At 39.5% G+C, this 24,435-nt stretch overlaps 1 protein-coding gene and 1 long non-coding RNA gene across 33 annotated transcripts in view; one reads left to right on the forward strand and one right to left on the reverse strand.

The window, feature by feature from the left end:
- LOC144334426 (uncharacterized) lies at nucleotides 1-24,348 on the forward strand. The gene is made up of 3 exons (XR_013404229.1): nucleotides 1-3,081; nucleotides 13,173-13,776; nucleotides 23,031-24,348. It is a non-coding gene; the product is annotated as an uncharacterized LOC144334426 (long non-coding RNA).
- Nucleotides 1-24,367, reverse strand: part of NARS2 (asparaginyl-tRNA synthetase 2, mitochondrial) — a 137,527-nt gene extending 113,160 nt beyond the window's left edge. For 19 of the 32 annotated variants that reach the window (XR_013404219.1, XM_077964075.1, XM_077964083.1 and 16 more), the window contains exons 1-5: nucleotides 23,852-24,367; nucleotides 20,834-20,943; nucleotides 17,867-17,987; nucleotides 15,367-15,507; nucleotides 4,851-4,931 (exon numbers count right to left, since the gene is read on the reverse strand). Coding sequence is in view for 25 of the 32 variants with exons in the window: in XM_077964075.1 (XP_077820201.1) it covers nucleotides 4,851-4,931; nucleotides 15,367-15,507; nucleotides 17,867-17,987; nucleotides 20,834-20,943; nucleotides 23,852-23,992 (594 nt within the window). In the remaining 7 variants the exon portion in view is untranslated. Of the gene's footprint in view, nucleotides 1-2,004; nucleotides 2,077-4,850; nucleotides 4,932-15,366; nucleotides 15,508-17,866; nucleotides 17,988-20,833; nucleotides 20,944-22,772; nucleotides 23,034-23,851 lie in introns of all 32 variants that reach the window. The other 13 variants (XM_077964067.1, XM_077964079.1, XM_077964066.1 and 10 more) reach the window with 7 other exon arrangements.
- Between the last annotated feature and the right edge of the window lie 68 nt (nucleotides 24,368-24,435).

Below are 24,435 nucleotides of genomic sequence, written 5' to 3' on the forward strand. Positions count from 1 at the left end.
TATTTTCTTTTTTTGTTGTGTCTCTCCCAGGTTTTGGTAACAAGATGATGCTGGCCTCACAGAATGAGTTGAGGAGAAGTCCCCCCTCCACAACTTTTTGGAACAGTTACTGTTAGAATGGTACCAGCTCTTCATTGTACATCTAGTAGAATTCCGCAATGAATCCATCAGGTCCTGGGCTTCTTTGGTTGGCAGGCTATTTATTACTTATTCAGTTTTAGAGTTTGTTATTAGTCTGTTCAGAGAATCAATGTTTTCCTGGCTCAGTCTTCAGAGGGTGTATGTTTCCAGCAATTTAGAGGTGTTCGTAGTAGTTTCTGATGGTTGTTTATGTCTGTGGGGTCAGTAGTAACATTCCCTTTGTCATTTCTAATTGTGTTTATTTGGTCTTCTCTCTTTTCTTCTTAATTAGTCTAGCTAGTGGCCTATCTTACCAATTTTTTCAAAAAACCAACTCCTGGATTTGCTGATACTTTGAATGTTTTTTTGTGTCTCAGCTTCCTTCAGTTCAGCTCTGATTTTTGTTACTTCTCATCTTCTGCTAGCTTTGGGGTTGATTTGTTCTTCTCTAATTCTTTCCATTGTGAAGTTAGGTTGTTAATTTGAAATCTTTCTAACTTTTTGATGTGGGCATTTAGTGCTATGATTTTCCCTCTGAACACTGCCTTACTTGTGTCCTAGAGATTTTGGTATGTTCTACCTTTGTTCTCATTATTTTCAAAAAACTTTATGATGTCTGTCTTAAATTCATTATTTACCCAAAAGTTATTCAGGAACATGTTGTTTAGTTTCCCTGTAATTGTATGATTTTGAATGATTTTCATTGTGTTGACTTCTATTTTTATTATGCTGTGGTCTGAGAGTGCGTCTGGTATGCTTTCAGTTGTTTTACATTTGTTGAAGAATGTTTTATGTCCAATTATGTGGTTGGTTTTAGAGTATGTGCCATGTGAAGACAAGAAGAATGTATATTGTCTATACTTCATTTTAATTCTCTGATTCTTCTTACATTGTTGTTCTTACCTGGAATATTCTCCCTAAGGTACAGTCAGGTCACATATTCATTCTGAAGGTTTTTCTGACCAACTCAATCCTCAGTGACCTACCTCATTTTCCTCTAGATTCCATACCACTTATAACTGGTAACACTATATCCTCAAATGTCTACATAAAGCAATTCCACCTTATTTCCCATCAACTTCTAGTCACACTGAAAACCATGGAACTGTATACAGTTGTGCATCGCTACCAAGCCAAAAACTAAGATCTTCATATCACCTTCTGAGAAGTCAGAAGAGGAATAACAGCCACATCACCAAAGAGAACAGTTTTAGCCAGCATAAGGAAGTCCCCTTTGCTTTAACCTTCACAAGAAAAATAACTTTGTAAAGACCAATTGTTTTTTGTTTCTGCTTTCCTCAGCCTTTTTCTGTCTATAAAACTAGCCTCTTCTGTTTTATAGAATGAAGTGTTGCCTGATTCTTGAATGGCAAATGAAAGTCAATTAAGATCTTTAAACTAAATTTGTAGTAATTTTGTATTTGACAGCCACAACCTATAATTCTTGTCTTAATCTCTTTTCATCTCCTCAAAGACAAACTTATTGTTCCAAATTACAAAGACCAAATCTAATTTTGGGAACTCAGCCAGGGCCTTAGGACAAAGGGGAAAAAGTGTACAAACAAGGAATTTTGTAGGATAAGTAACATCAAGAGTGAATGAAAAGTATGCTCCTTCCCTCATCAACTGCTGCCAACTCACTGGCTTGACAGGATAGAAACTCATCTACATCTTTATAGCAAAGCATCTTGAACACAGACGGCACCAAATGTCCGTTAATAACAAATGCCTTGAAGGAAACTTCTTATGATGTATTCAGTAGTCCTCATATCTTAACAAATATTAAAGTCTTAAAGCAGGAAATGGAGATGAGGGAAAGGAAAAGTAAAATGACAGGGCATGCATTCACTTCTCAACAGAACATTAGAAGTGCACATTCTTAACTGTGTTTTTTCAAGGTGACCTCTTAAAGCTGCCCTCTTATCTGTAAACACAGTACTTAATGACACTTCACTTCTGTCAGAGAAAAAATGTGCACCATTATGAGAAGCAAGAATTTAAATATGAAAGCCCACCTCCTCCTAAAAGGGGTACCAAAATTCAAATTCCTATGCTTCTACAGGCAGCCAGGAGGAAATCAACACAATGAATCTTGGAAGTGAGGTATGTGAGGTGGGTAAGAAGGAGCTCCGCTTTCAAAGGATAGAGGGTTGGCAGGGACAGAAGACAAGTCTTTGTAGTTGAACTTCTGAGAGCAACAAAGACAGTAGGTCAACACAGCATAAAAGCCAGACAGCACAGATCAGCTGAAACCTGAGCTAGATCCTGACTGTAGAAGCCTAGGATCAATGAATTCAAGAATTTCTCTTTCTGGTACTCTGCATAGGCAAATTTAATCCCACAAATTCCTTTCCCTGGCTCTGAAATAATATGAACATAGTACACTTCTCATTTGTTTAGCTTCAGAAATGTATTTTTTTCCTCTTCGTATTTATTCACACTTATCTGGTAACTTGTCTTAGGTTATTTAGAGGCCAAGATACATATATATACATACATGTATCTTGGTCTCTTTATTAATTCCTTTTTATTCATAAAGACTCCTTTAAATTATACCTTTTTTCCCCAGTCATTTATTGAATATTCAGTGGTTTAGACTAAGGGATTTAGAAAAGTATGTACAGTGAGTAATTCTTGGCTTCAATATGCAGAAAATTAAAGTGCCAAGAGAAAATAAACACCTAGAAGAGAATGTTTTCCAGAGTTTACATATGGTTATTTTGTCATCTGCTTCCTTCTTTGAACTCATATATACAAATGCTAATACCCCCACTCTAAATGTTCAACAAGGCATTTTTATTCTGCTTTTTGCAGAATGCTGATCAACATCAAGATTTCTTCCAGTCATGTATAATGAAGACAGCATTTGATTACCATTCTGAATGACTTCAACATATCAGGACAACTTCTCCCAGAGAATACTTTATTCAATAATATAAAGAAGCACCACCATTATTAAGAGTCAGAAAGGGCCGGGCGCGGTGGCTCACACCTGTAATCCCAGCACTTTGGGAGGCCGAGACGGGAGAATCACGAGGTCAGGAGATCGAGACCATCCTGGCTAACATAGTGAAATCCCGTCTCTACTAAAAATACAAAAAAAAAAATTAGCTGGGTGTGGTGGCGGGCGCCTGTAGTCCCAGCTACACGGGAGGCTGAGGCAGGAGAATGGCATGAACCCAAGGGGCAGAGCTTGCAGCAATCTGAGATCGCGCCACTGCACTCCAGCCTGGGCGACAGAGCGAGACTCCGTCTCAAAAAAAAAAAAAAAAGAAACAAAAAAAAGAGTCAGAAAGCACTGAACCAGAGAAAGCAGTTACATACAAATTTTGTCATTTGATAGAATCAACTAAATATATAAACAAGAATCCTGACATCTTAAAGATAAAGAAATCAGTAAACAAATAAAAGAAGTACCAAAGCACCACTCATGATCATACCATTCTCTCTGTCCATTATTATACAACTGGTCAATGATTTTAAATAGCTATCAAACTGGTAAACACAAGGTTTTCAACTGTCTCCAATAAGAAAAACTGATAACTTGGCCGGGCGCGGTGGCTCACGCCTGTAATCCCAGCACTTTGGGAGGCCGAGGCAGGCGGATCACAAGGTCAGGAGATCGAGACCACGGTGAAACCCCGTCTCTACTAAAAATACAAAAAATTAGCTGGGCGCGGTGGCGGGCGCCTGTAGTCCCAGCTACTCAGGAGGCTGAGGCAGGAGAATGGCGTAAACCCAGGAGGCGGAGCTTGCAGTGAGCCGAGATCGCGCCACTGCACTCCAGCCTGGGCGACAGAGTGAGACTCCGTCTCAAAAAACAAAACAACAAAAAAAAAAAAAAAAAGAAAAACTGATAACTTAAAAAATATCTGCAGTAAGGGCAGGCTGACAATGCCTGACATATACAAGGAACACAAAAAATGATTGCTAGACAAATTAAAGGGCCTTCATGGGATGAAGAGAACATAAATCATTCTTATGAAAAAATGTTTTTTTAAAAGACTTTGAAAAAGAAAATGATATTCACATGTATACTCTTCTATTTTTATCTTTTCAAATACGATCTATGTCCACAAATATTAACTGTGGATTGAGTCTGCATAAGAGAGCTTAAAATCCTCATTTACCTCTTCAAATTTCTCTAGTTCACCAATTCACTGTAACTTAAGAAAAGTAAATAGAGTGCTAAATTAAAAATTCACTCTTGGCCAGGCGTGGTGGCTCACGTCTGTAATCCCAGCACTTCGGGAGGCTGACGTGGGCAGATTACAAGGTCAAGAGATCGAGAACATCCTGGCCAACACAGAGAAAACCCGTCTCTACTAAAAATACAAAAATTAGCTGGGCGTTGTGGCGCACACCTATAGTCCCAGCTACTCGGGAGGTTGAGGCAGGAGAATCACTTGAATCCAGGAGGCAGAGGTTGCAGTGAGCTGAGATCACACCACTGCACTCCAGCCTGGCCACAGAGTGAGACTCCGTTTCAAAAAAATAAAAAAATAAAAAAACCCCAAAAATTCACTCTTACCTGTCACAGTGTAAGACGGCTGGTAATACAGGAAATCAGACTGGTTTGAATTGTCTAGGTAAGTTTTTCAAGGATTTTTATTGACAATTTCAGGTGCCGCTCATAGTCTTCTGTCCACAAAACTAATATTAAATTTCAGACCCTCAGAGGAAAACTATTAAACAGCAATGTGCCCCTCAAGATGGGAAGCAAAACTTACTTCAAGTTGAAAAAGTTCTCCAGCTCCCTCAGAGTCATTGGATGTGATTATTGGAGTATGAATATGTACAAAGCCACTGTCCTGAAAAAGAAAACCACAGTTTTCAAGATATTTGCATATTCAACAATTCCAAGAACACACATCCTCTTATAGTATTACAATGGCACAGTAAGCAAATGCTGTATCAAATCCCTCCCTAATCCCCCAAATACTAAGAATACTGAAAATCAGTTGAGTGTTTTAACTACACACAGGGGCACAAATAATTTTATTCAGAAACACACTTAGACATTAACCAGTCCAACCTCTTCATTTCAAAGATAAGGAAGTTAAGGCCCAGACAGATTTAGTGACTTTCCACAAGTTACATAATTAGTCAGTGGATAAGCCAGGACTAGAACCTAGGTCTTCATGCTCTCTCTTTAGTACTATATTCTCTTCCCTTTTCTATAACATTTTGGTGGTGATTTAACAAACAGGTACACACACTCTAGGCTAGTGCATAATGATGTTACCCACGTTGCTAGGGGAATACAAAGCAATTAGTATAAACTTATCTTGAAATATGACCTCAATTGTAATGAACCAACAAAAAAGGAGAAAAAGTAGACAAATAGAGACTGAATAAACAAACAGCAAAAAAGGGCAGAAATGATCTTTAGGAAGTCTCTGTCACTAAACTGATGGGCCAATGGACTCCACATGGCACAGGCAGTGTACTTCCTTTGCCTGAAGGAATATTCTGAGCAGCAGCTATCCATCCACTACTGAGGTCCCCAATTGCAGCCCTTCCGAACAAAAATCTGAGACTATTTCCATTACAGAACCACAAAAGCTGTTGCTAGTCAGACTGATACAACCCAGCAACTTCAAGGTTATGCTTCTTTCATTTTGATTATGGGTGTAAGCAAAAGGTTACACACAGTGTAGATGTTTGCAGGGTAGGACTGCAGGTAATAAAAAGTGAATTTATAATAGAAAGGCAGGATGGAATATGCTTAATGCAAAATGTTGGCCTTGGAATCAATACAACAAATTATTATATGCATATCTCTGCCAAGTTTGGTGGAGTGTAGATTGTCTCTATGCATTACTAGGGATGTCCCAAATATGACCCTTCTCAAATTCAAGTATTCCGGCTATAATACAAAATATTCAGTCAACAACTTGCCTTATGATGTGTACTGATAAAATATTCAAGCTCTAAATTAGCAGTCTCAGAAAGTTATTAAAATATACACTTAACCTGACAGCAACATGCCTAGAGGTGCTGCACAGAGCACATTATAGAAAACCAATAAAATCTGATCAATAACATTACCGCATAAAATTTTTATCTCCTAGGAACCAAGAATCATGGATGTGAAACATTTATTCCACATGAATGTAGGCAACTATGAACATGAGTGCAGTAAACAAAGAGAGGAAGTGAAAAATCCAAAGGAAACGAGGGTGGGGAAGGGGAGGTGGAGAGGGAGGAGAAAATTTAACGGCTAAACATGATTGCCCAAGTTAGAACTGGTCAAATGCCACAAGAAACAGCAGTGTAAACCTTATGAAAATAACTGTATCAGATTTTTTAAAAATCACACACCTAGTGGGAATTACTTTTAATACTTAACTGATGCTAAACATTACAAAAGGGCCCAGCAGCTTTCGCTGCTTTAAAACTGCAAGGCTTATCAAAGTTCCTAACATTACCAAACGCTAATAAAGGAGAGAGTACAAAGGAAGAATAATACAGCCGTGCAAACAAAGTCCAAAAAAGTGAAAGTGGGTAGGGGAGTAAAAAGAAAAAAAGGAAAGTAAATAGCAAGGAGTGGTTAAGTATTGTCACTATGTGCCTCAAATAGGTTTCCAGTGTCACTTACTTATACTGTCCCACAGCAAAGGGGTTCCTAAGTAGAGTACATGAGGGCCAGAGAAGGGGCCAAAAATAAAAGCAAACACTTTCACTCGATTTTTCAGATTCCACCCATCACCTCCAAGTATATAAATATTTTAACACACATTCTAAAACCAGATATTTTATAAGACTCTGAGTATCCCAAAATTAGAAAGTTCATACATTACAGCCCATATACACCACTAAGAGAAGACTAATAAACTATCTTTTTCTTTCACATGTAACTGAAATAACTATCATTTAATCAGAATCAACAAAAAAGGAAACGTGAAAGGAATTGCTAGCCACAGGCAGGCCATAGACAACACAAACTGACAGCAAGAAGAGATTTTAAAAATCCATAAAGAGGCTAGGCGCAGTGTCTCAAGTCCTGTAATCCCAGCACTTTGGGAGGCTGAGATGGGCGAATCACCTGAGGTCAGGAGTTTAGAGACCAGCCTGACCAATGTGGCGAAACCCGGTCTCTACTAAAAAATACAAAAATTAGCCCGGTGTGGTGGTGCACACCTGTAGTCCCAGATACTCGGGAGGCTGAGGCAGAGGTTGCAGTGAGCTGAGATCACGCCACTGCGCTCTAGCCTGGGTGACACAGCAAGACTGTCTCAAAAAAACAAACAAACAAAAAACATAAAAAGCAGTCACAGGAACTCAAAGGCATAGCAATTTGGAGACCTTCTACACAAAGGTAAAGAATACTCCACATAGGCTGGGCACAGTGGTTCACATCTGGACCTAGCTCTTTGGTTGGTCCAGGCAGGATTGCTTGGGCCTAGGAGTTCAATACCAGCTTAGGCAACACAGTGAGATCCCATCTCTACAAAAAATACACTTTAAAAAACTAGACAGGCATAGTGGTGCATGCCTGTAGTCCCAGTTACTTGGGAGGCTGAAGTAGGAGGACTGCTTGGGCCTGGGGGATCAAGGTGGCAGTAAGCCATGATTGCACCACTGCACTCCAGCCCCGGCAACAGTATGAGACCTCATCTCAAAACAACAACAACAATAACAACAAAAATACTTCACAGAGTCAGTGGCAGGCTTTGAAAACGCTGCCATGCAGAGGAGAACAATCCCTGATACTCACAGGAAGAACCTCGACTCACTGAGAAAGAAAGAGCGGAATCTTTTTTACTGGCTCACTGAGGAAGACAGGAAAGTAAGTAATCCATAGGAACACTTCCACTGGAATTTAGAAAAAACTGGTGCCTAAAGAGAAAATTCCTCAGTTATTTCAGAAACTTGGCTTTTTTGAATGACTCATTCCTTGAGGATTCTAAATAGCCAAGTTTTAGTACATAACAAGTGTGTCAGTTTTATGAGCAAACAAGGTTATACAAAAAATATTTTTCATACTCAAACCAAGAAATAACCTTAGATCCTTAAAGTGTCTTAAAAGTACTGTTCAAGTTTCTATTTCTCCCCACATTTCTATAATTTAATTAACAAAACTGAAACTTACAAAAATTTATTTGGAGGCTTAACATCTTTTCGCAAACCCAAAGTAACACATCAAAGAAACACTACAAAATACTAGGTAACATATAACCATTACTTAATATGCCTCATAGTACTCCAGAAAGGCTTCTTTAAACAACTGAATCCTAAGTATCACACACAAAGGTAGCTAAGTATCACACATAAAGGTAGGTAACAGAATTATATTCTCCACGTCTTTACAATTACTAAGTGAATTTATTACTACTCCAAAAGTGTCTATTTTTGTAACTACTCTATCACGAATGGTACTAAAATTCAAGTTATTTCCAACCACTTGAATTTTTTTTTTTTTTTTGAGACAGAGTCTCACTCTGTCGCCAGGCTGGAGTGTAGTGGCGCAATCTCAGTTCACTGCAACCTCCACCTCCCGGGTTCAAGCGATTCTCCTGCCTCAACCTTACGAGTAGCTGGGACTACAGGCGCACACCACCATGCCCAGCTAAGTTTTGTATTTTTAATAGAGGTGGGGTTTCACCATGTTGGCCAAGATGGTCTCAATCTCTTGACCTCGTGATCTGCCTGCCTCAGCCGCCCAAAGTGCTGAGATTTCAGGTGTGAGCCACAGCTCTCAGTCATGAATGTTTTTCAAATTTTACTTTTAATAATTTTTGGTCAGGTGCGGTGCCTCACCTGAGGCACACACACACATTTGTTATTATTATTATTATTATTATTATTATTGAGATGGAATCTCGCTCTGTTGCCCAGGTTGGAGTGCAGTGGTGCAGTCTCTACTCACTGCAACCTCCGCCTCCCAGGTTCAAGCAATTCTTCTACCTCAGCCTCCCGAGTAGCTGGAACTACAGGTGTATGCCGCCATACCCAGCTAATTTTTTTGTATTTTAGTAAAGACGGGGGTTTCACTGTGTTGCCAAGGCTGGTCTCAAACTCCTGAACTCAGGCAATCAGCCCACCTCGGCCTCCCAAAGTGCTAGGATTACAGGTGTGAGTCACCGTGCCTAGTAATAATAACAATTTTTTAAAGACAGGATCTCACTCTCCTGCCCAGGATGGAGTTCAGTGGCGTGAACACGGATCACTGCAGCTTCCACCTCCTGGGCTCAAGTGATCTCCCTGCCTCAGCCTCCTGAGTAGTTGGGACTATAGGCACATGCCACCACGCCTGTTTAATTATTTTTACTAGAGACCAAGTCTGACTATGTTGCCTAGGCTGGCCTCTAACTCCTGGGCTCAAGAGATCCTCCTGCCTCAGCCTCCCAAAGTGCTGGGATTACAGATGTGAACCATTGCACCCTGGCTACTTTATTTTTTTTTTATTTCAAATTTTTTTTTAGCTTGTCTTATTTTTTAATTGTTTACATATCTCTAAAAGCTTCAAGTAATAAATACATAGTGTTTAGTCTACTTGTCAATACCACCACCTAGTGGCCAAAAGCCTACAAAACCTTCAGAACTAAAGTAGGTCTACTTTATCAGCTGTTGAAGTCATGTGGTTAAAAAACAAAAAGGTATTTTTATGATTGTGTGGTTCAAGCACTACTGAAAATCCACATGGAAACTGCACAGCAAAGTTTCTGACAGCATGTGTAACTGGACGCTTACAAACTATAATGGGATGACACTGCATAATTTGATTTATTTTCCTTTGTTTTATCAAAAGCATATGCCTAAAAGCCATGATGTTCTTTAGCTCTTTCACCAAAAGTTAATCTGAAGAAGCTTTTTCAAGGGGCAAGAACTTTCTTGGCAAGCTATAGCAAGACTGGGGCAACATGAATCTGGATACAGCCCAAGGGAAGGCTATATCCACTATTACACAACCTCTGCAAATTAGCTAGATCTGGAGAAGTACCACAGGAAGCCTGCAAAACCACGTGGAATAACAATAAACTTTATCTGCTGGATCACTCCTTGCCTTTGGGGCCCTCCCATCCACAGGGAGAAAAGGTCCCTTCACATTAGCAACTTGTCAACCACATTAAACTGTGGCTTTCCCAGGTAGGGGGAAATGGTTGAGAAGCAAAGCTAAAAGAGACAAAATGTCTTTGGTCATTAGATAGACCTACCTGATCAACACCAGTAACTCTTTAAAATTAATGCTTACTTTATACAAAATATAAATCTATGACCAAGATGGAGAAACAGGAAACAACCAAAAACGTAGTAAAACAACAACAACAAAAACAGTAACAATAAAAAGCAAACCCCATGAAACAACAGTTTTCAAGATAACAGGTATCAGGCAACAAAAGCCATCTCTCTCTGAGATAGGAAACAAACATGGTAAACCCCTACCAGTAGACCAGCTTACTACCTTGAGGTCTTCCAGGCCACAGTACAGGGAAGGGTAAAAAGTAAGGTAGAGTCCAGTAGGCTCCCTGAGTTGAAGAGACACAACTCAGAGCCTGGAGAAACCCAAGCGGCTAGAGTTCATACGCTCGAATATCAGAGAGGAGAGAGCTGCAGAGGGCACCCTGGAGTATTAGGTAGATCAGTCCATTTGTGTGAGGAAACTATCCAATGCTAGGGAAAGAACCATCTAAAAAGATTAGAAAAAACAGTGCCCAGTGCTCACATGCTGGCTGGAAAAAGTACCTGTTCCACAAACTAGAAAAACTCATCATTCCCAAGGCCCTAGGTCAGGACCTAAGGAAGGCTTTGCCTCAGTGAGGAATAAACAGTACTAGACTGAGCACTGCTACAGACCTGCTTAACAAATCACATAAGCAAGACCTCAAAGGATCAAAGAGACACCAGTATCTGTGTGCAAACCCAGAGCACCCAACAAGGTAAAATTCACAATGTCTGGTACCCAAAGCTAAGTCATGCAGAGTCAAGAAACCATAACCCAGAATGAAGAGACCTATCAAAACTAACCCATAACTAACAGACATGTTAACATCAGGAGAAAAAGACACAACTGTTCTTAAACAGTTATTAAAACTATAGTCCATGTTTGAAATGTTAACTAGACATAAAAGACATAAAAATCAGCCTAGGCCAGGCGCAGTGGCTCATGCCTGTAATGAGCACTTTGGGAGGCCAAGGCAGGAAGATCGCTTGAGGCTAGGAGTTGGAGACCAGCCTGGGCAACATAATGAGACCTTGTCTTTATTTATAACAAACAAACGAACAGCCCAAACCAAACATCCAGATATGAAATCTAAATTAAAAGCCCCAGAAATAATAACTACAAAGGTAAATATATAAGATTTTATTTAAATCTCTTTAAAACATAATTGATTGCTTGAATAATAATGATGAATCACAGGATTTATAACATAAGTAAAATGCATAGCAAAAAATAACATAAAGGGGGAAAGAAATATAAGTATGTATTATAAGGTTATTACATTATACGTTAGGTGGTAAAACATCAACTGAAGTCAAAGATGTATACTATAAACCCTAAAGCAGTCACTAAAATAACAAAACAGAGTTATAGTTAAGAGAACAACAAAGAAGGTAAGAAATAAGAAATAATGCCAAAGGCGGTAAAAAAAGAGAAAAAAGAGAACAAAGAACAGATAGGACAATTAGAAATGAAAACAGCAAGATGACTCAAACAAAACCATGTCAATATTCACATTAAATGTATATGATCTAAACACCCAAATTAAGAGAGAGAGATGGATTATCAGACTGGGTATAAAAAGCAAGATCTAACCATATGCTGCCAACAAGAAATGCACTTTAAAATATAAAGATACAAATACATTTGACCCTTCAACAAGATAGATTTAAACTGCATGAGTTTACTTATACCTGGATTTCTCTCAATAAATATATTGGAAAATGTTTTGGAGATTTGCAGCAACGTGAAGAAGTTTGCAGATGAACAGCATAGCCTAGAAATATTTTTTAAATTAAGAAAAAAGTATGCCATGGATGCATAAAATATATGTAGATATTAGTATACGTTGTTTACTACCATAAATATACACAAATCTATTACAGTAAGTTAAAATTTATCAAAACTTACACAAACACAGACCATACAGGGCACCATTTGCAGTAGAGAGAAATGTAAACAAATGTAAAAGTGCAGTATTAAATCATAAATGCATAAAAGTAGTTATATACAGTATGTACAATAATTTCATAGCTACTGTAGTGAGCTCACGTGTTACAAGTACCCACTTAAAACACCCGGTGATGCTAATCATCTCACGAGCAGTTCATCTCTCAGTAAATTATGTGTTGCAGTAAAAAGCAATCTCTTGTAGTTCTCGCATTATTTTTCATCAGTTTCAGCGCAATATCGTAAATCTTAATTAAAACCATGGGACCCATACGAAGTACTACGAGTGAGGCTAGAAGTACTCCCAAGAAGCAGAGAAAAGTCACGACATTAGACGTAAAAGTTTAATTTCTTAATATGTCCTGCAGATTGAGGTCTGCAGCTGCTTGCCATTTCAAGACAAATCCAGCATAAAGACCACTTATGAAATTTTTTCTTAAGAAAAAATAAGGAAATCGTGAAACTGTTGCTACAGCTATGCCAGCAAGTGAGAAAACCTTGCACTTTTTGTGAAATAAAAAATATGTGTTACTCAACTATTTACATTATCAGTAAGACTTCCAGTCAACAGTAAGCTATTAGTTATGTTTTTGGGGAGGCAAAAATTTATACTTGGATTTTTTTTTTTTGAGACAGAGTCAAGCTCTTGTCGCCCAGGCTGGAGTGCAGTGGTGCGATCTCAGCTCACTGCAACCTCTGCCTCCTGGGTTCAAGCAATTCTCTTGCCTCAGCCTCCTGAGTAGCTGGGATTACAGGCACCCACCACCAAGCCCGGCCGTTTTGTATTTTTAGTAGAGATGGGGTTTCATCATGTTGGTTAGGCTAGTCTCAAACTCCTGACCTCAAGAGATCTGCCTGCCTCGGCCTCCCAAAGTGCTGGGATTACAGGCGTCAGCCACTGCACCCGACCTATGATTGGATTTCTGACTACATAAAGAGTTGGCGCCCCTAACCTCCATGTTGTTCAAGGGTTAACCATGGTTTAAAAGGATGAAAAAAAATATATATGCTAACACTAATCAAAGGAAAGTTCTAGTGGTTATAATATCAAAGTAGATTTGAAAGCAAAGATATTAATAGAGATTTTTAAAAAAAGCTTGATAAAACTGATATACCTCTAACCGGGCTAATCAGAAAAAAGAGAGCCACAAGTTATCAATAGGAATGAGACAACATCATCATAGATGCTACAGATATTAAAATAAGGGGATACCTGTAGCTTTACAGCAGTAAGTTTAAAAACTTAAATAAAATGGATCAATTTTTGAAAGACTACCAAAGTTCACTCAAGAAAAAATAGATAAGCTATACAGTTGTGTGACTATTCAAGAAATAAATCACGTGCAGTGACATACACCTGTAGTCCCAGCTACTCAGGGGTGTGAGGCAGGACTGCTTGAGGCCAGGAATTCAAGGCTGTAGGGCACCATGATTGCACCTGTGAATAGCCACTGCACTCCAATCAGGACAACATAACAAGATCCGTCTCTAAATAAATAAATAAATAATTTTGTTGTTGTTGTTTGAGATAGTCTCACTCTGTCACCCAGGCTGGAGTGCAAGTGGCATGATCTTGCTCAAGGCAACCTCTGACTCCTGGGCTCAAGTGATTCTCCTGCTGCAACCTCCCAACTAGCTGGGATTACAGGCACCCACCACCACGCCCAGCTAATTTTTGTATTTTTAGTAGAGATGGGGTTTCAGGCTGCTCTTAAATTCCTGACCTCAAGTGATCTGCCCATCTCGGCCTCCCAAAGTGCTGGGATTACAGGTGTGAGTCACTGCACCTGGCCAATAAATAATTTTAAAACAAAAAAATGGTAATAACAATTTTCTGGGCATGGTGGCATATGCTTGTAATCCCAGCTACTTGGGAGGCTGAGGGGAGAGGACTGCTTGAGCCCAGGAGTTCAAGACTAGCCAGGTAACACAGTAACTCCCATCTCAAGATAAAATTAAACAAAATAAAGTTAAAAAGAAATTGAAATTGTAGATAAAAACTGTACCCCCCCACTGGAAAAAAAAAGACATATTTGAAAGTACACACTGAGATGAATTTACTAGTGAATTCTCCACATTTAAGAAAGAAATAATCATAACTGTATGGATAACTGTGTAATTTTACTTTTAGAAAAGATAAAGGGAGAGAATATCCCAAACTCACTGAATGAGGTCAACCTTACCCTGATACCAAAACCAGACAAAGACATTAGAAGAAAACAAAACTACAGAATAATACCGTGAAGCAAAATTCTAATCGAAGTTATAGCAAATTGAATCCAACAAAATATTAAAAGAATACATCTGTAATATCATATACCTATATTATTAATATATTAATGTAAGAATTTTTTTTTTGGAGATGGAGTCTCACTCTGTTGCCCAGGCTGGAGTGCAGTGGCACAATCTCGGCTCACTGCAACCTCCACCTCCCGGGTTCAAGTAATTCTCCTGCCTCAGCCTCCCCAGTAGCTGGGATTACAGGCACTCACCACCACGTCCAGCTAATTTTTTGTATTTTTAGTAGAGACGGGGTTTCACCATATTGGCCGGGCTGATCTCGAACTCCTGCCCCCGGGTGATCCACCCACGTCGGCCTCCCAAAGTGCTGGGATTACAGGCATTAACCACTGTGCCCAGCCAATGTAAGACATCTATATTAGAATATATCTATATTCCTAGAAATGCTGGGTTAGTTTAACATTCAAAAATTAATCAATGTAATTCAGCATTACAAAAAAAACCCATAGGTTATCTCAAAAGATGCAGAAAAAACTGACAAAACCCAATACCCATTCCTGATAAAACTCAGCAAACAGGGAAGAGGAGGGAACTTTCTCAACCAAATTCAGAGCATCTATTAAAACCTACAGCTAACATCACACTTAGTGGTAAAGGGAACAAACTGCTGATACACATAACAACATGGATGAATCTCAATAATTATGCCAAGTGAAAAAAGACAGACAAAAAACAGTATATGCTGAATGATTTCATTTACATAAAACTCTAGAAAAACGCAAGCTAATGCATAGGAACAGGAAGTGGATTGTGGTTGCGTGGGGATGAAGGGAAATAAGGAGGGAGAGGAGGTATAACCCCGGGTCAGGAGGAAACTTTTAGGATCTTACCTTAAAGAAAGAATGAATAGCAGCTGTGGCTTCACTGCGAATCCTCAGTATAGAACCCAGAACGTTAGTCCTACACCTAAAGTGAGGGTATTGTCTCAGGTACTCCAGAGGATGCCTCTCTTTATATTTGATGGGGAAAGCCTGCCAATAAATGAAAAGAACAAATTAGAAGCCAAAAGAGACACTGTTTAATAAAATCAGTTTCCAGGGTACTTCTTAAATAGTGCTTTAGAACCAAACTAAGATCCTTTCCTTATGTCTTAATATAACTGATTTTAATCCACATTATTTCCACCAGGTAAGTGGAATGGTAGGATGGAATCAGAGAGATGTAGGTTTCAATCTAGCTCTACCACTTATTAGCCCAGTAATTGAGCTAATATCATTGAAGCTCATCTGTTATTTATCAAGTTTGTATCCATTAGCTGTGAATCACTTCTTACAAATAGGTTATGATTATGCAAAATTTCCGCTGTTTGGCACACAGGAGTTCAAAACATTGTAGATATTAAACATGCACACACAGGCTGGTGTTCCATTTTAAAATTACCTATATGACTTGAAAGCCCATGATCATTCACAATCAATTGGTGCAATTTATTACTATTATCAACATGATACTTCCATCTAGCAGAGTAGTAAAGATTTACAAAAAGTTCGAAAGAAAATTATGGTTCCACATTGAAATATGCCTACTCTGCTCACACTCATGTTAAAAGATTAAGACAGACACATCCTTTCAGACAAAAATCAAAGTTTTAATTAAAAAGATAACAGAGAAGCTAAAAAAGAGCTACACTGGCAGCCTGTTTCTTTCAGTCTCATCCATTCTTTTTAAGTCTTGTACACATACAAACTCTTACGTTGTATAGAAAAAAGCACCATACTTACTAAAAGTGAAAATGTGACCATATCATAATTCTAGGGGTCAGAATTCCCTAATCTCAGAATATTTCAAAATGATACTGAATCAAAGGGCTTCAGGGAAGACGAAGCCATCAACACCAAAGAAGCCCAGGAAGAACAATTTAAGAATATAGTAGTCCCCCACTTACCCACAGGGGATATGTTCCAAGACCCCCAGTGGATACCTAAAACCACGGACAGTATCAAACCATATAAACATTATGTTTTTTCTTTGACAACAATGGCCAGGTAGTATATAAAGTACAGATAAGCTGGACAAAAGGATGATTCACATTCTAGGCGCGATAGAGCAAGACACCTCAAGATTTCATCACACAATGAGAATGGCATGAAATTAAAACTTAAGAATTGTTTATTTCTGGAATTTTCCATGTAATATTTTGAGACCACAGTTCACTGTGGGCAACAAACTGTGAAAAGCAAAACCACAGACAAGGGTGAACTACTGTAGTGAAACACATGGCAAATTTTTAATAATCACAGATCCCTATAAAAAACTAAAAAAGAAAAATGGTTACCTTCTATATTTCGCTCTTGATTTCCAAATTATTCTACACTCTATTTTTCAGAAATCTTAGAACCTGATTCCTGATTTTACATGTCAATCAGAATTTCTTGGAAATTAAGGATGACATTTTAACAAAAATTGCATTTTCTTCCTTTATTTCCTTACATTTCTTCCTATTATACTGAAAGAATTAACAATGAATTAAAATGATGCAATTTTCCTGTATTTCCTCGCTTTTGTTCATTAAATGTTTGAAAACAGGTATAGCAAAAACACAGAGGATTCAAATGGCTAGAATACAAATTTCAGCTGCGTCACATCAGCTCATAATGTTAAGTAAATCATTTCATCTGGCTGGGCCTCATTTTCTCCATTGTAAATTTGAAGAATCTGATTATAATCTTTTATTCTCTCTAACCTCTTTATCAAGCTTATAAATATGAAGCTAACGGAAGAGTCTTGCAAAAACAGGCATAAACATGTCTTAACGCCGAATTTCTTGCCTCTGTTCAGCCTAAGCATTATAATACTATTGATCGGCATCACCCAACAGAACTTTCTGTGATAAATAGAAATGTTCTGTGCTATCCAATATAGTAGCCAGTAGCCACATGCAACTACTGAGCACTTGAAATGTGGATAATGCCACTGAGGAACTGGATTTTTTTACTGAATTTCAATTGATTTAATACCAAACAGCCAAAGGTGGCTAGAGCCAACCATTATTGGATGATCGGTTCTAGATCATGCAAAAGTCATTCCTGGCTTTCCTAAGAACGAGCCCGCCCTGGTATATCACTGTGGCTGACTGGGCATGCTTGTAAAAGCAGCAAGTTTTAACTGTGACACACACCACAGAGATGCAAAAATTAACACTTACCTCTCACTAAGCTATCTACATAAATAATTTTTGCTACTGCCTCTTCAGGTTGTAGGGCTTGTTTCAATTATCTGGTAAGTTGCAAATGAAATATATTCTAAGTTTCATCTTCCTAATAATCACACTTAAAACAGATTGCTGTCTTAAAGCCTAAATAGCCTCCACAGAAGTGTCAGAAATCATACCTTGGCATCACAATTTCCAATAATTTTAATTTTTTCTGCCTTCAGTTCCACATTTTGCCTTTTGGATGGACTTTTTACCAGCTGCCCTTGTATTTCCACAGAACTCCCAAAAGTTAATTCTCTACAGTAACAAAAAACAAGATAAATATCATTATACACAACCTTCATTTTAGTATCAACTATGCAATAAGAACATTAAAATACTTAATGACAAAAGTTTTTACCCTCAATTGGTTAAATAATCTTCAGAATCAATGGATAATCTGTTGTATAAATACAGTATAAAATTATAAAAATGAATTCCATAAGCTTTAAAATGGGAACAAATAGAGTTAAGAATTTGTGGCCGGGCGCGGTGGCTCAAGCCTGTAATCCCAGCACTTTGGAAGGCCGAGACGGGCGGATCACGAGGCCAGGAGATCGAGAGACGATCCCGGCTAACACGGTGAAACCCCGTCTCTACTAAAAAATACAAAAAAACTAGCCGGGCGAGGTGGCGGGCGCCTGTAGTCCCAGCTACTCGGGAGGCTGAGGCAGGAGAACGGCGTAAACCCGGGAGGCGGAGCTTGCAGTGAGCTGAGATCCGGCCACTGCACTCCAGCCTGGGTGACAGAGCAAGACTCCGTCTCAAAAAAAAAAAAAAAAAAAAAAGAATTTGTATAATTCAGAATTAAGAGTTGTACAACTGCCCTTATTAAAAAGTTAGTTGGCCAAAAACTTTCAAAAGATTACAGAATACATGCGAAAACTACAAATCAAAATAAAATTAGCCGGGAATTCTCTGTCCTATTTTTGCAATTAAAAATTTTTTTTTTTTTTTACTTAGTTGGCTGGTGATCTAAGCACATAAGGTGCTACTTTCTGGTTAATAAGACTAGGTTCGAGTTCAAGTTCACCCACAAATTAACTGTATGACAAGTATGAAAAGTCATCTAAGTTCATTTAAGAATCATCTATTAAAAAAGGAGCTCGTAAATGATAGTACATCTGTTCTAATTCTTTTTTCTTTTCTTTAAAGAGACCAGGTCTCACTATGCTGCCAAGGCTGGTCTTGAACACCTGGGCTCAAGCAATCCTCCTGCCTTGGCCTCCCAAAGTGCTGGGATTAGAGGCATGAGCCACCACGTCCAGCCCATCTGTTTTAGTTCTAACATTTCATAATTGCAGTAAGTATAACAATAAGTGCCTTCCTAATAAACTATTAAAATATTATAGCAACACAATAAATTTTATTAAAGTCAGTCAGGAGATTCTCCACCTGATTGCCCACTATTGCATTATGGGTGGGGAAATCTGGTATACTTTCATCAACCTGAGAGGGTAATTTGAGATGCTCTGACTTAAAATATGTAATACCTGACATATACGAATATAAATACTATCCTAAGGTTTCCTGGGAATATCTCAAAGAGTCATCCTCCAGAAACTCTAAAATCTAGGTCCCATTAGACACATGTGATTGCTACACTGATATAAACAATCAAAACAATTACAAAGTTTTTAAAAGGTTACCATTAATAATAGGGCCAGGTGTGGTGGCTCATGCCTGTAATCCCAGCACTTTGGGAGGCTGAGGCAGGCAGATCACTTGAGGTCAGGAATTCAAGACCAGCCTGGCCAACATGGTAAAACTCTGTCTCTACTAAAAATACAAAAAATTAGCCCGGTGTGGTGACACACACCTGTAATCCCAACTACTCAGGAGACTGAGGCACCAGAATTGCTTGAACTCATGAGGCAGAGGTTGCAGTGAACTGAGATCACGCCACCATACTCCAGCCTGGGCGACAGTCAGACTCACTCCAAAAAAAAAAAAAAAAACAGTTACTATTACAACAATTTTTTTTTGTTCTGCCCAGTTGACCACATAGTCTCTGATCCATTAACCTATTCAATGTGTAAACAGCATTAACCCTAACAATCCTCAGAATAGCAAAGCACTCTTATTCTAACAAATTAGAATAATGTTCTCTTCGTCAGAGCTGATACCTAACATTAAAATGGTGTTAGTTTTTGGTTTCGGGGTTTTTTTTTTTGGAGACAGGGCTCTATCACATAGGCTGCAACACCGTGGCAAGATCTTGGCTCACCACAGCCTTGACCTCCAGGGCTCAAGACATGCTCTAGCCTCAGCCTCCCGAGTAGCTGAGATTATTGGTGCGTACCACCATGCCCAACTCATTTTTATATTTTTGGTAGAGATGGGGTTTTACTATGTTGCCTAGGCTGGTCTTGAACTCCTTGACTCAAGTGATCCGTCTGTCTCGGCCTCCCAAAGTGCTGGGATTACAGGCATGAACCACCACACCTGACCTAGTGTTAGTTTTAAAACCTAATGAATGAGACCATAAAGTTTCTTCCATTTGTTCAACAGGCAATAATCTGTCATATTGTCAGCACTATGCTAGAGGTCAAGAATACAAAAAAGAATGAGATGCCATTCCTAACCTCAGGAAATTAAGAGTCTAGCAGGAGGAGTCAAATAGGAATACAGTTGATTACCATCCAATGTGATATGCTTTAACACAGATGTAGGCACGGGATGCTATGGGAGCACAAAAAAGGGGTACTTGACACAGTTATGGGATAGGAACATCAGATGATGCCTAACTAAGCAAGAACTATGAAAGACAAGAGGAGAAGAGGCTGTATTGGGCAGAGGCAGCAAGATGTACAAATGCTATTAGGAAAGAGCAGAACAGCTTAGGGGAGCCGCAAGTAATTAAGAAAGACTGAAGTGAAGCATAGGTTGGGGATATTAGCATGTGATGATGTCAAATAGAGGAGGAAAGGCCTGAGCTTGAAGGATCTTGATTCCAAATATTTGGACTTGATCCTCAAAGCTATGAAAGCAGATTTGTTTCAAAAGATTACTCAGGGTTCAATGTAAACACTGGTTTAGGGAAGGGAGAAGCACTAGAGGTGAAAAACAAAAATCAAAGAATTCTTTTAAAAAACAAAACTCACCTACTGTCAAGGCTTGAATCTGCAACAATCTGAAGGCTTTCCAAAGATGACCCATCATTTACATGCAGGAACAAGACTTCCTTCTGGGATCGGACAGAACGAATCCATCCCTAAGGAAGAGAAATATTTCTAATGTGAGAGCAAAACATTTTATGTTTTCATTACACATACACACACATACACTAAATGAAAGAAAAACATGTACGCACAATCCTGCCTCAACAAATCGACTTCTTTTAGTTCACCAATATGCATACTTAATTTTATATGTTCAATCACAATGGGATACACACTTTGGTATTCTATCTTTTGTTTTCATAATAAAGCACAACATTTCGAATGGATGCCTCACATTCCTTCAAATTCCTTCACATTGATGAGCCTAATTCATATAACCAATCTTCCCAATATTGGCAATTCCAGGTATTTCCTCCAAGACCCCTGCCCCCTGACCCAACAATAAATAACAGGGCACATATCTTGGTGCCTTTCTCAGGATATGGGGTACGCCCTTCTTTCTGGTTTCATCTCACCATGCTGCCCAGAAAGCACCTCCTCTTTGGTGATTCTAAATCAACAGTAATTTCCAGGCTGGGTGCAGAAATCCCAGCACTTTGGGAGGCCAAAAAGGACGGATCACTTGAGGTCGGGAGTTCGAGACCAGCCTGGCCAACATGGTGAAACGCTGTCTCTACTGAAAATACAAAAATTAGCCAGGCGTGTTGGCGTTCGCTTGTAGTCCCAATTACTGGGAGGCTGAGGCAGAAGAATCGCTTGAACTCGGGAGGTAGAGGTTGCAGTGAGCCAAGATCGCACCACTGCACTCCAGCCTGGGTGACAGAGCAAGACTCCATCTCAAAAAAAAAAAAACTAATTCCAAATGACCACTTTCTTTCACTTGTTAAACTTAACATTTATTGAGCACTTTGTAATGTGGTTCTATTCTAAGCTCTGCATAAATATCATGCTACTTAATCCTCAGAAGAACTTAATGAAGCGGTTATCATTTTAGAGCTGAAGAAACATTATTTAGAGATGTCAGGAAAACCTCTCTAAATATTCCAGGACATAGTCACCAATTAGTAGAGTTGGAATTCAAAAGGAAGTTCTTACTTCAAAGTTCATGTTCTTATCAACGAGCTTTTCTGGGATGCTATTATAATTCTGCCCCATCCCCAGTTCCCCTGCCTAGGGAACACATCCTTCAGAACTTGGCTGAAACGTCACCTCATGCAAGATATCTTCCTTAACTTTTTCAGTTATGTTAACTTCCTGTTTTCTTACAGTTCTTTACTTACCTTACTACCAACTATCCTATTGCTAAAATTATTTGTTTTAACCATTGGAGCAGGGCTGTCCAACAGAAATATAATGAGTCACATGTTTAATTTAAAATTTCTTTTTGTGGCCATGTTGAACATAAAAATAGGTGAAATATTTTACTTAACCTATTATGCCCCAAATATTATCAACATATAATCAATATAAAAACATATTGAGATATTTTGCATTCTTTTTGGTTCTTCAAAATTGGTATGTATTTTACACTTAAAGCACATCTCAATTTGGACCAGTCAAACTTCAAGTGCTTAGAGCCAAAAGTGGCTGGTAGCTACCATATCAGATCTCACAGAACTAAACTGAAATCCTCTAACCTGGGCAGCAGGTTCTCTTTTCATCTTTGAATTTTTCTCTTGACTAGTGCACAAAGTATCATTAATGTATGCCTAATTAATAGACAAACAGACCTATGGAAAGAATATGGAACTCAAAGAAATGCAAAGAGGAGCAGATTGGCCATACTGCTAAAAAGCAAAGGATATGTGACGGCAACAAAAATCACTGCAACAGCAAGCCATGACTCTGTCACTACAATCATGGGTGACAGAGCAAGAACCTACTCAAAAACTAATAATTTATTTATTATAACCACATCTGCCAGGCTTATGCCTGTAATCCCAGCACTTTGGGAGGCAGGAGGAGGAGGACTGCTTGAGTCCAGGAGTTCGAGACTAGCCTGGGCAATACAGTGAGACCCAGCTCCACAAAAAGCTTACAAAATTAGAGTATGGTGGTGCATGCCTATAGTTCCAGCTACTCTGGAGGCCGAAGGAGGAGGACTGCTTGAGCCTGGGAGATGGAGACTGCAGTGAACTGAGATCACACCACTGCACTCCAGCCTGGGTGACAGAGCTAGATCCTGTCTCAAAAAATAACCACATCAGTGTACTTCAGCAACCTAATAAGAAACAGTCAAACCACCTTGTTTATTCTGCACCTCTTCTATGTGGAGCTGCTGCAAATATTATACTTGCAAGAGAAATAATAGCAGCTAACATTTGTAGACTATAGCCACTGTTCTAAGTATCTTATTTCCATTACCTCAAATAATTTTCAGGACTCAGGGACAATTATTATCTCTATTTTCATAAGAGGAAAATAAGGTGTAGAACGCATAAACGCTATGCAGAGATTTAAACCTAAGCTGCTTAACTCCAGAGCTCTTTCAAACTGCTACATTCCACTCTTTCTCCGAATTCATTAAAAATGAATTACATGCAGAGCCCCACAATAGGCACTGAGGTGACTAAAAGTTTAAAAGGCATGGTTTGAACAAGTATTTACTGTCAGCCATGTGTGATTACAAAGGCAGGTAAGACACGGTTTCTGCTCTCAAGGAGGGAGACCAAGACAACCACTTTATAAACCTGGATATTCATTATAAGGGATAAAGACAGAGAAAGGGGGCTTGTTCGTTTACCCTTTTGGTATGATTAACAAGTTTACAGGTAATACCCTGGAATCATGAAAGCAAAGTTCTAGTGCTTTACAGTCATCGGAACAATTTTGCGAAAAGTAATGGAAAGCAGAAAAGTGGAAACCCGCGACGCCTACCTACACTTTCTAACTTTTCCCTGCTGGGGGTTGTGTCTGACCCGACCGTAAAAGAAAAGCTAGATGTGGATGTGCCATGTAAGTCCCTACAAGAAAAAACCCACTCCCTTCCCATTCACCAACCTGGACCTTAATGCGCTCCCCACTCGTGTTCTGGGCCCCGAGAGCGTCCCGCACGCTCAGTTTGGCTGAAGGTTTGTGCCTGGGGAAAGGGGCGGAGGAACAGAAGCGCACGGACCGAAGCAGACAGCGGACTTCCAGCATCGCGCGGCCGCCCAGGCCCTCCGCGGGAGCAGCCCAGACCCCGCGGTTGGAACCCCGCCTGCAGCGGCCCTCCTTTCTCAGCGGCTCCCGTTCCGCGGCCGCAGCTCTGCTCTAAGGCACTCCAGAGCCCCTCGGACGCGCGCTTACTCGTTCAGAACACCCAGCTCTGTCCCCACAGAACCTCTCCGTTTCCCACTTCCAACGGGGCGGAATGGTCAGGACACTAGGCAAACGCCGGAAACAAACCACGTGCACTTGGCAGCCAGGGCGCCCCGCTGCCCGCGACAATTCTAAACCTATGCGCAGACCCCGAGCCGCAACACGCGCCGCCACTCCGACAACACCACGCCAACGCCGCTTACGTCATCACGCTACGACGAAGAAGGGAGAGCATGCGTACTTGTGACCCAGGCTTAGGGAAGCGTGCGGGAGGGGGCGGGGTC

Source organism: Macaca mulatta, chromosome 14 (genome assembly GCF_049350105.2).
Source record: "Macaca mulatta isolate MMU2019108-1 chromosome 14, T2T-MMU8v2.0, whole genome shotgun sequence".
Lineage (NCBI taxonomy): Eukaryota > Metazoa > Chordata > Mammalia > Primates > Cercopithecidae > Macaca > Macaca mulatta.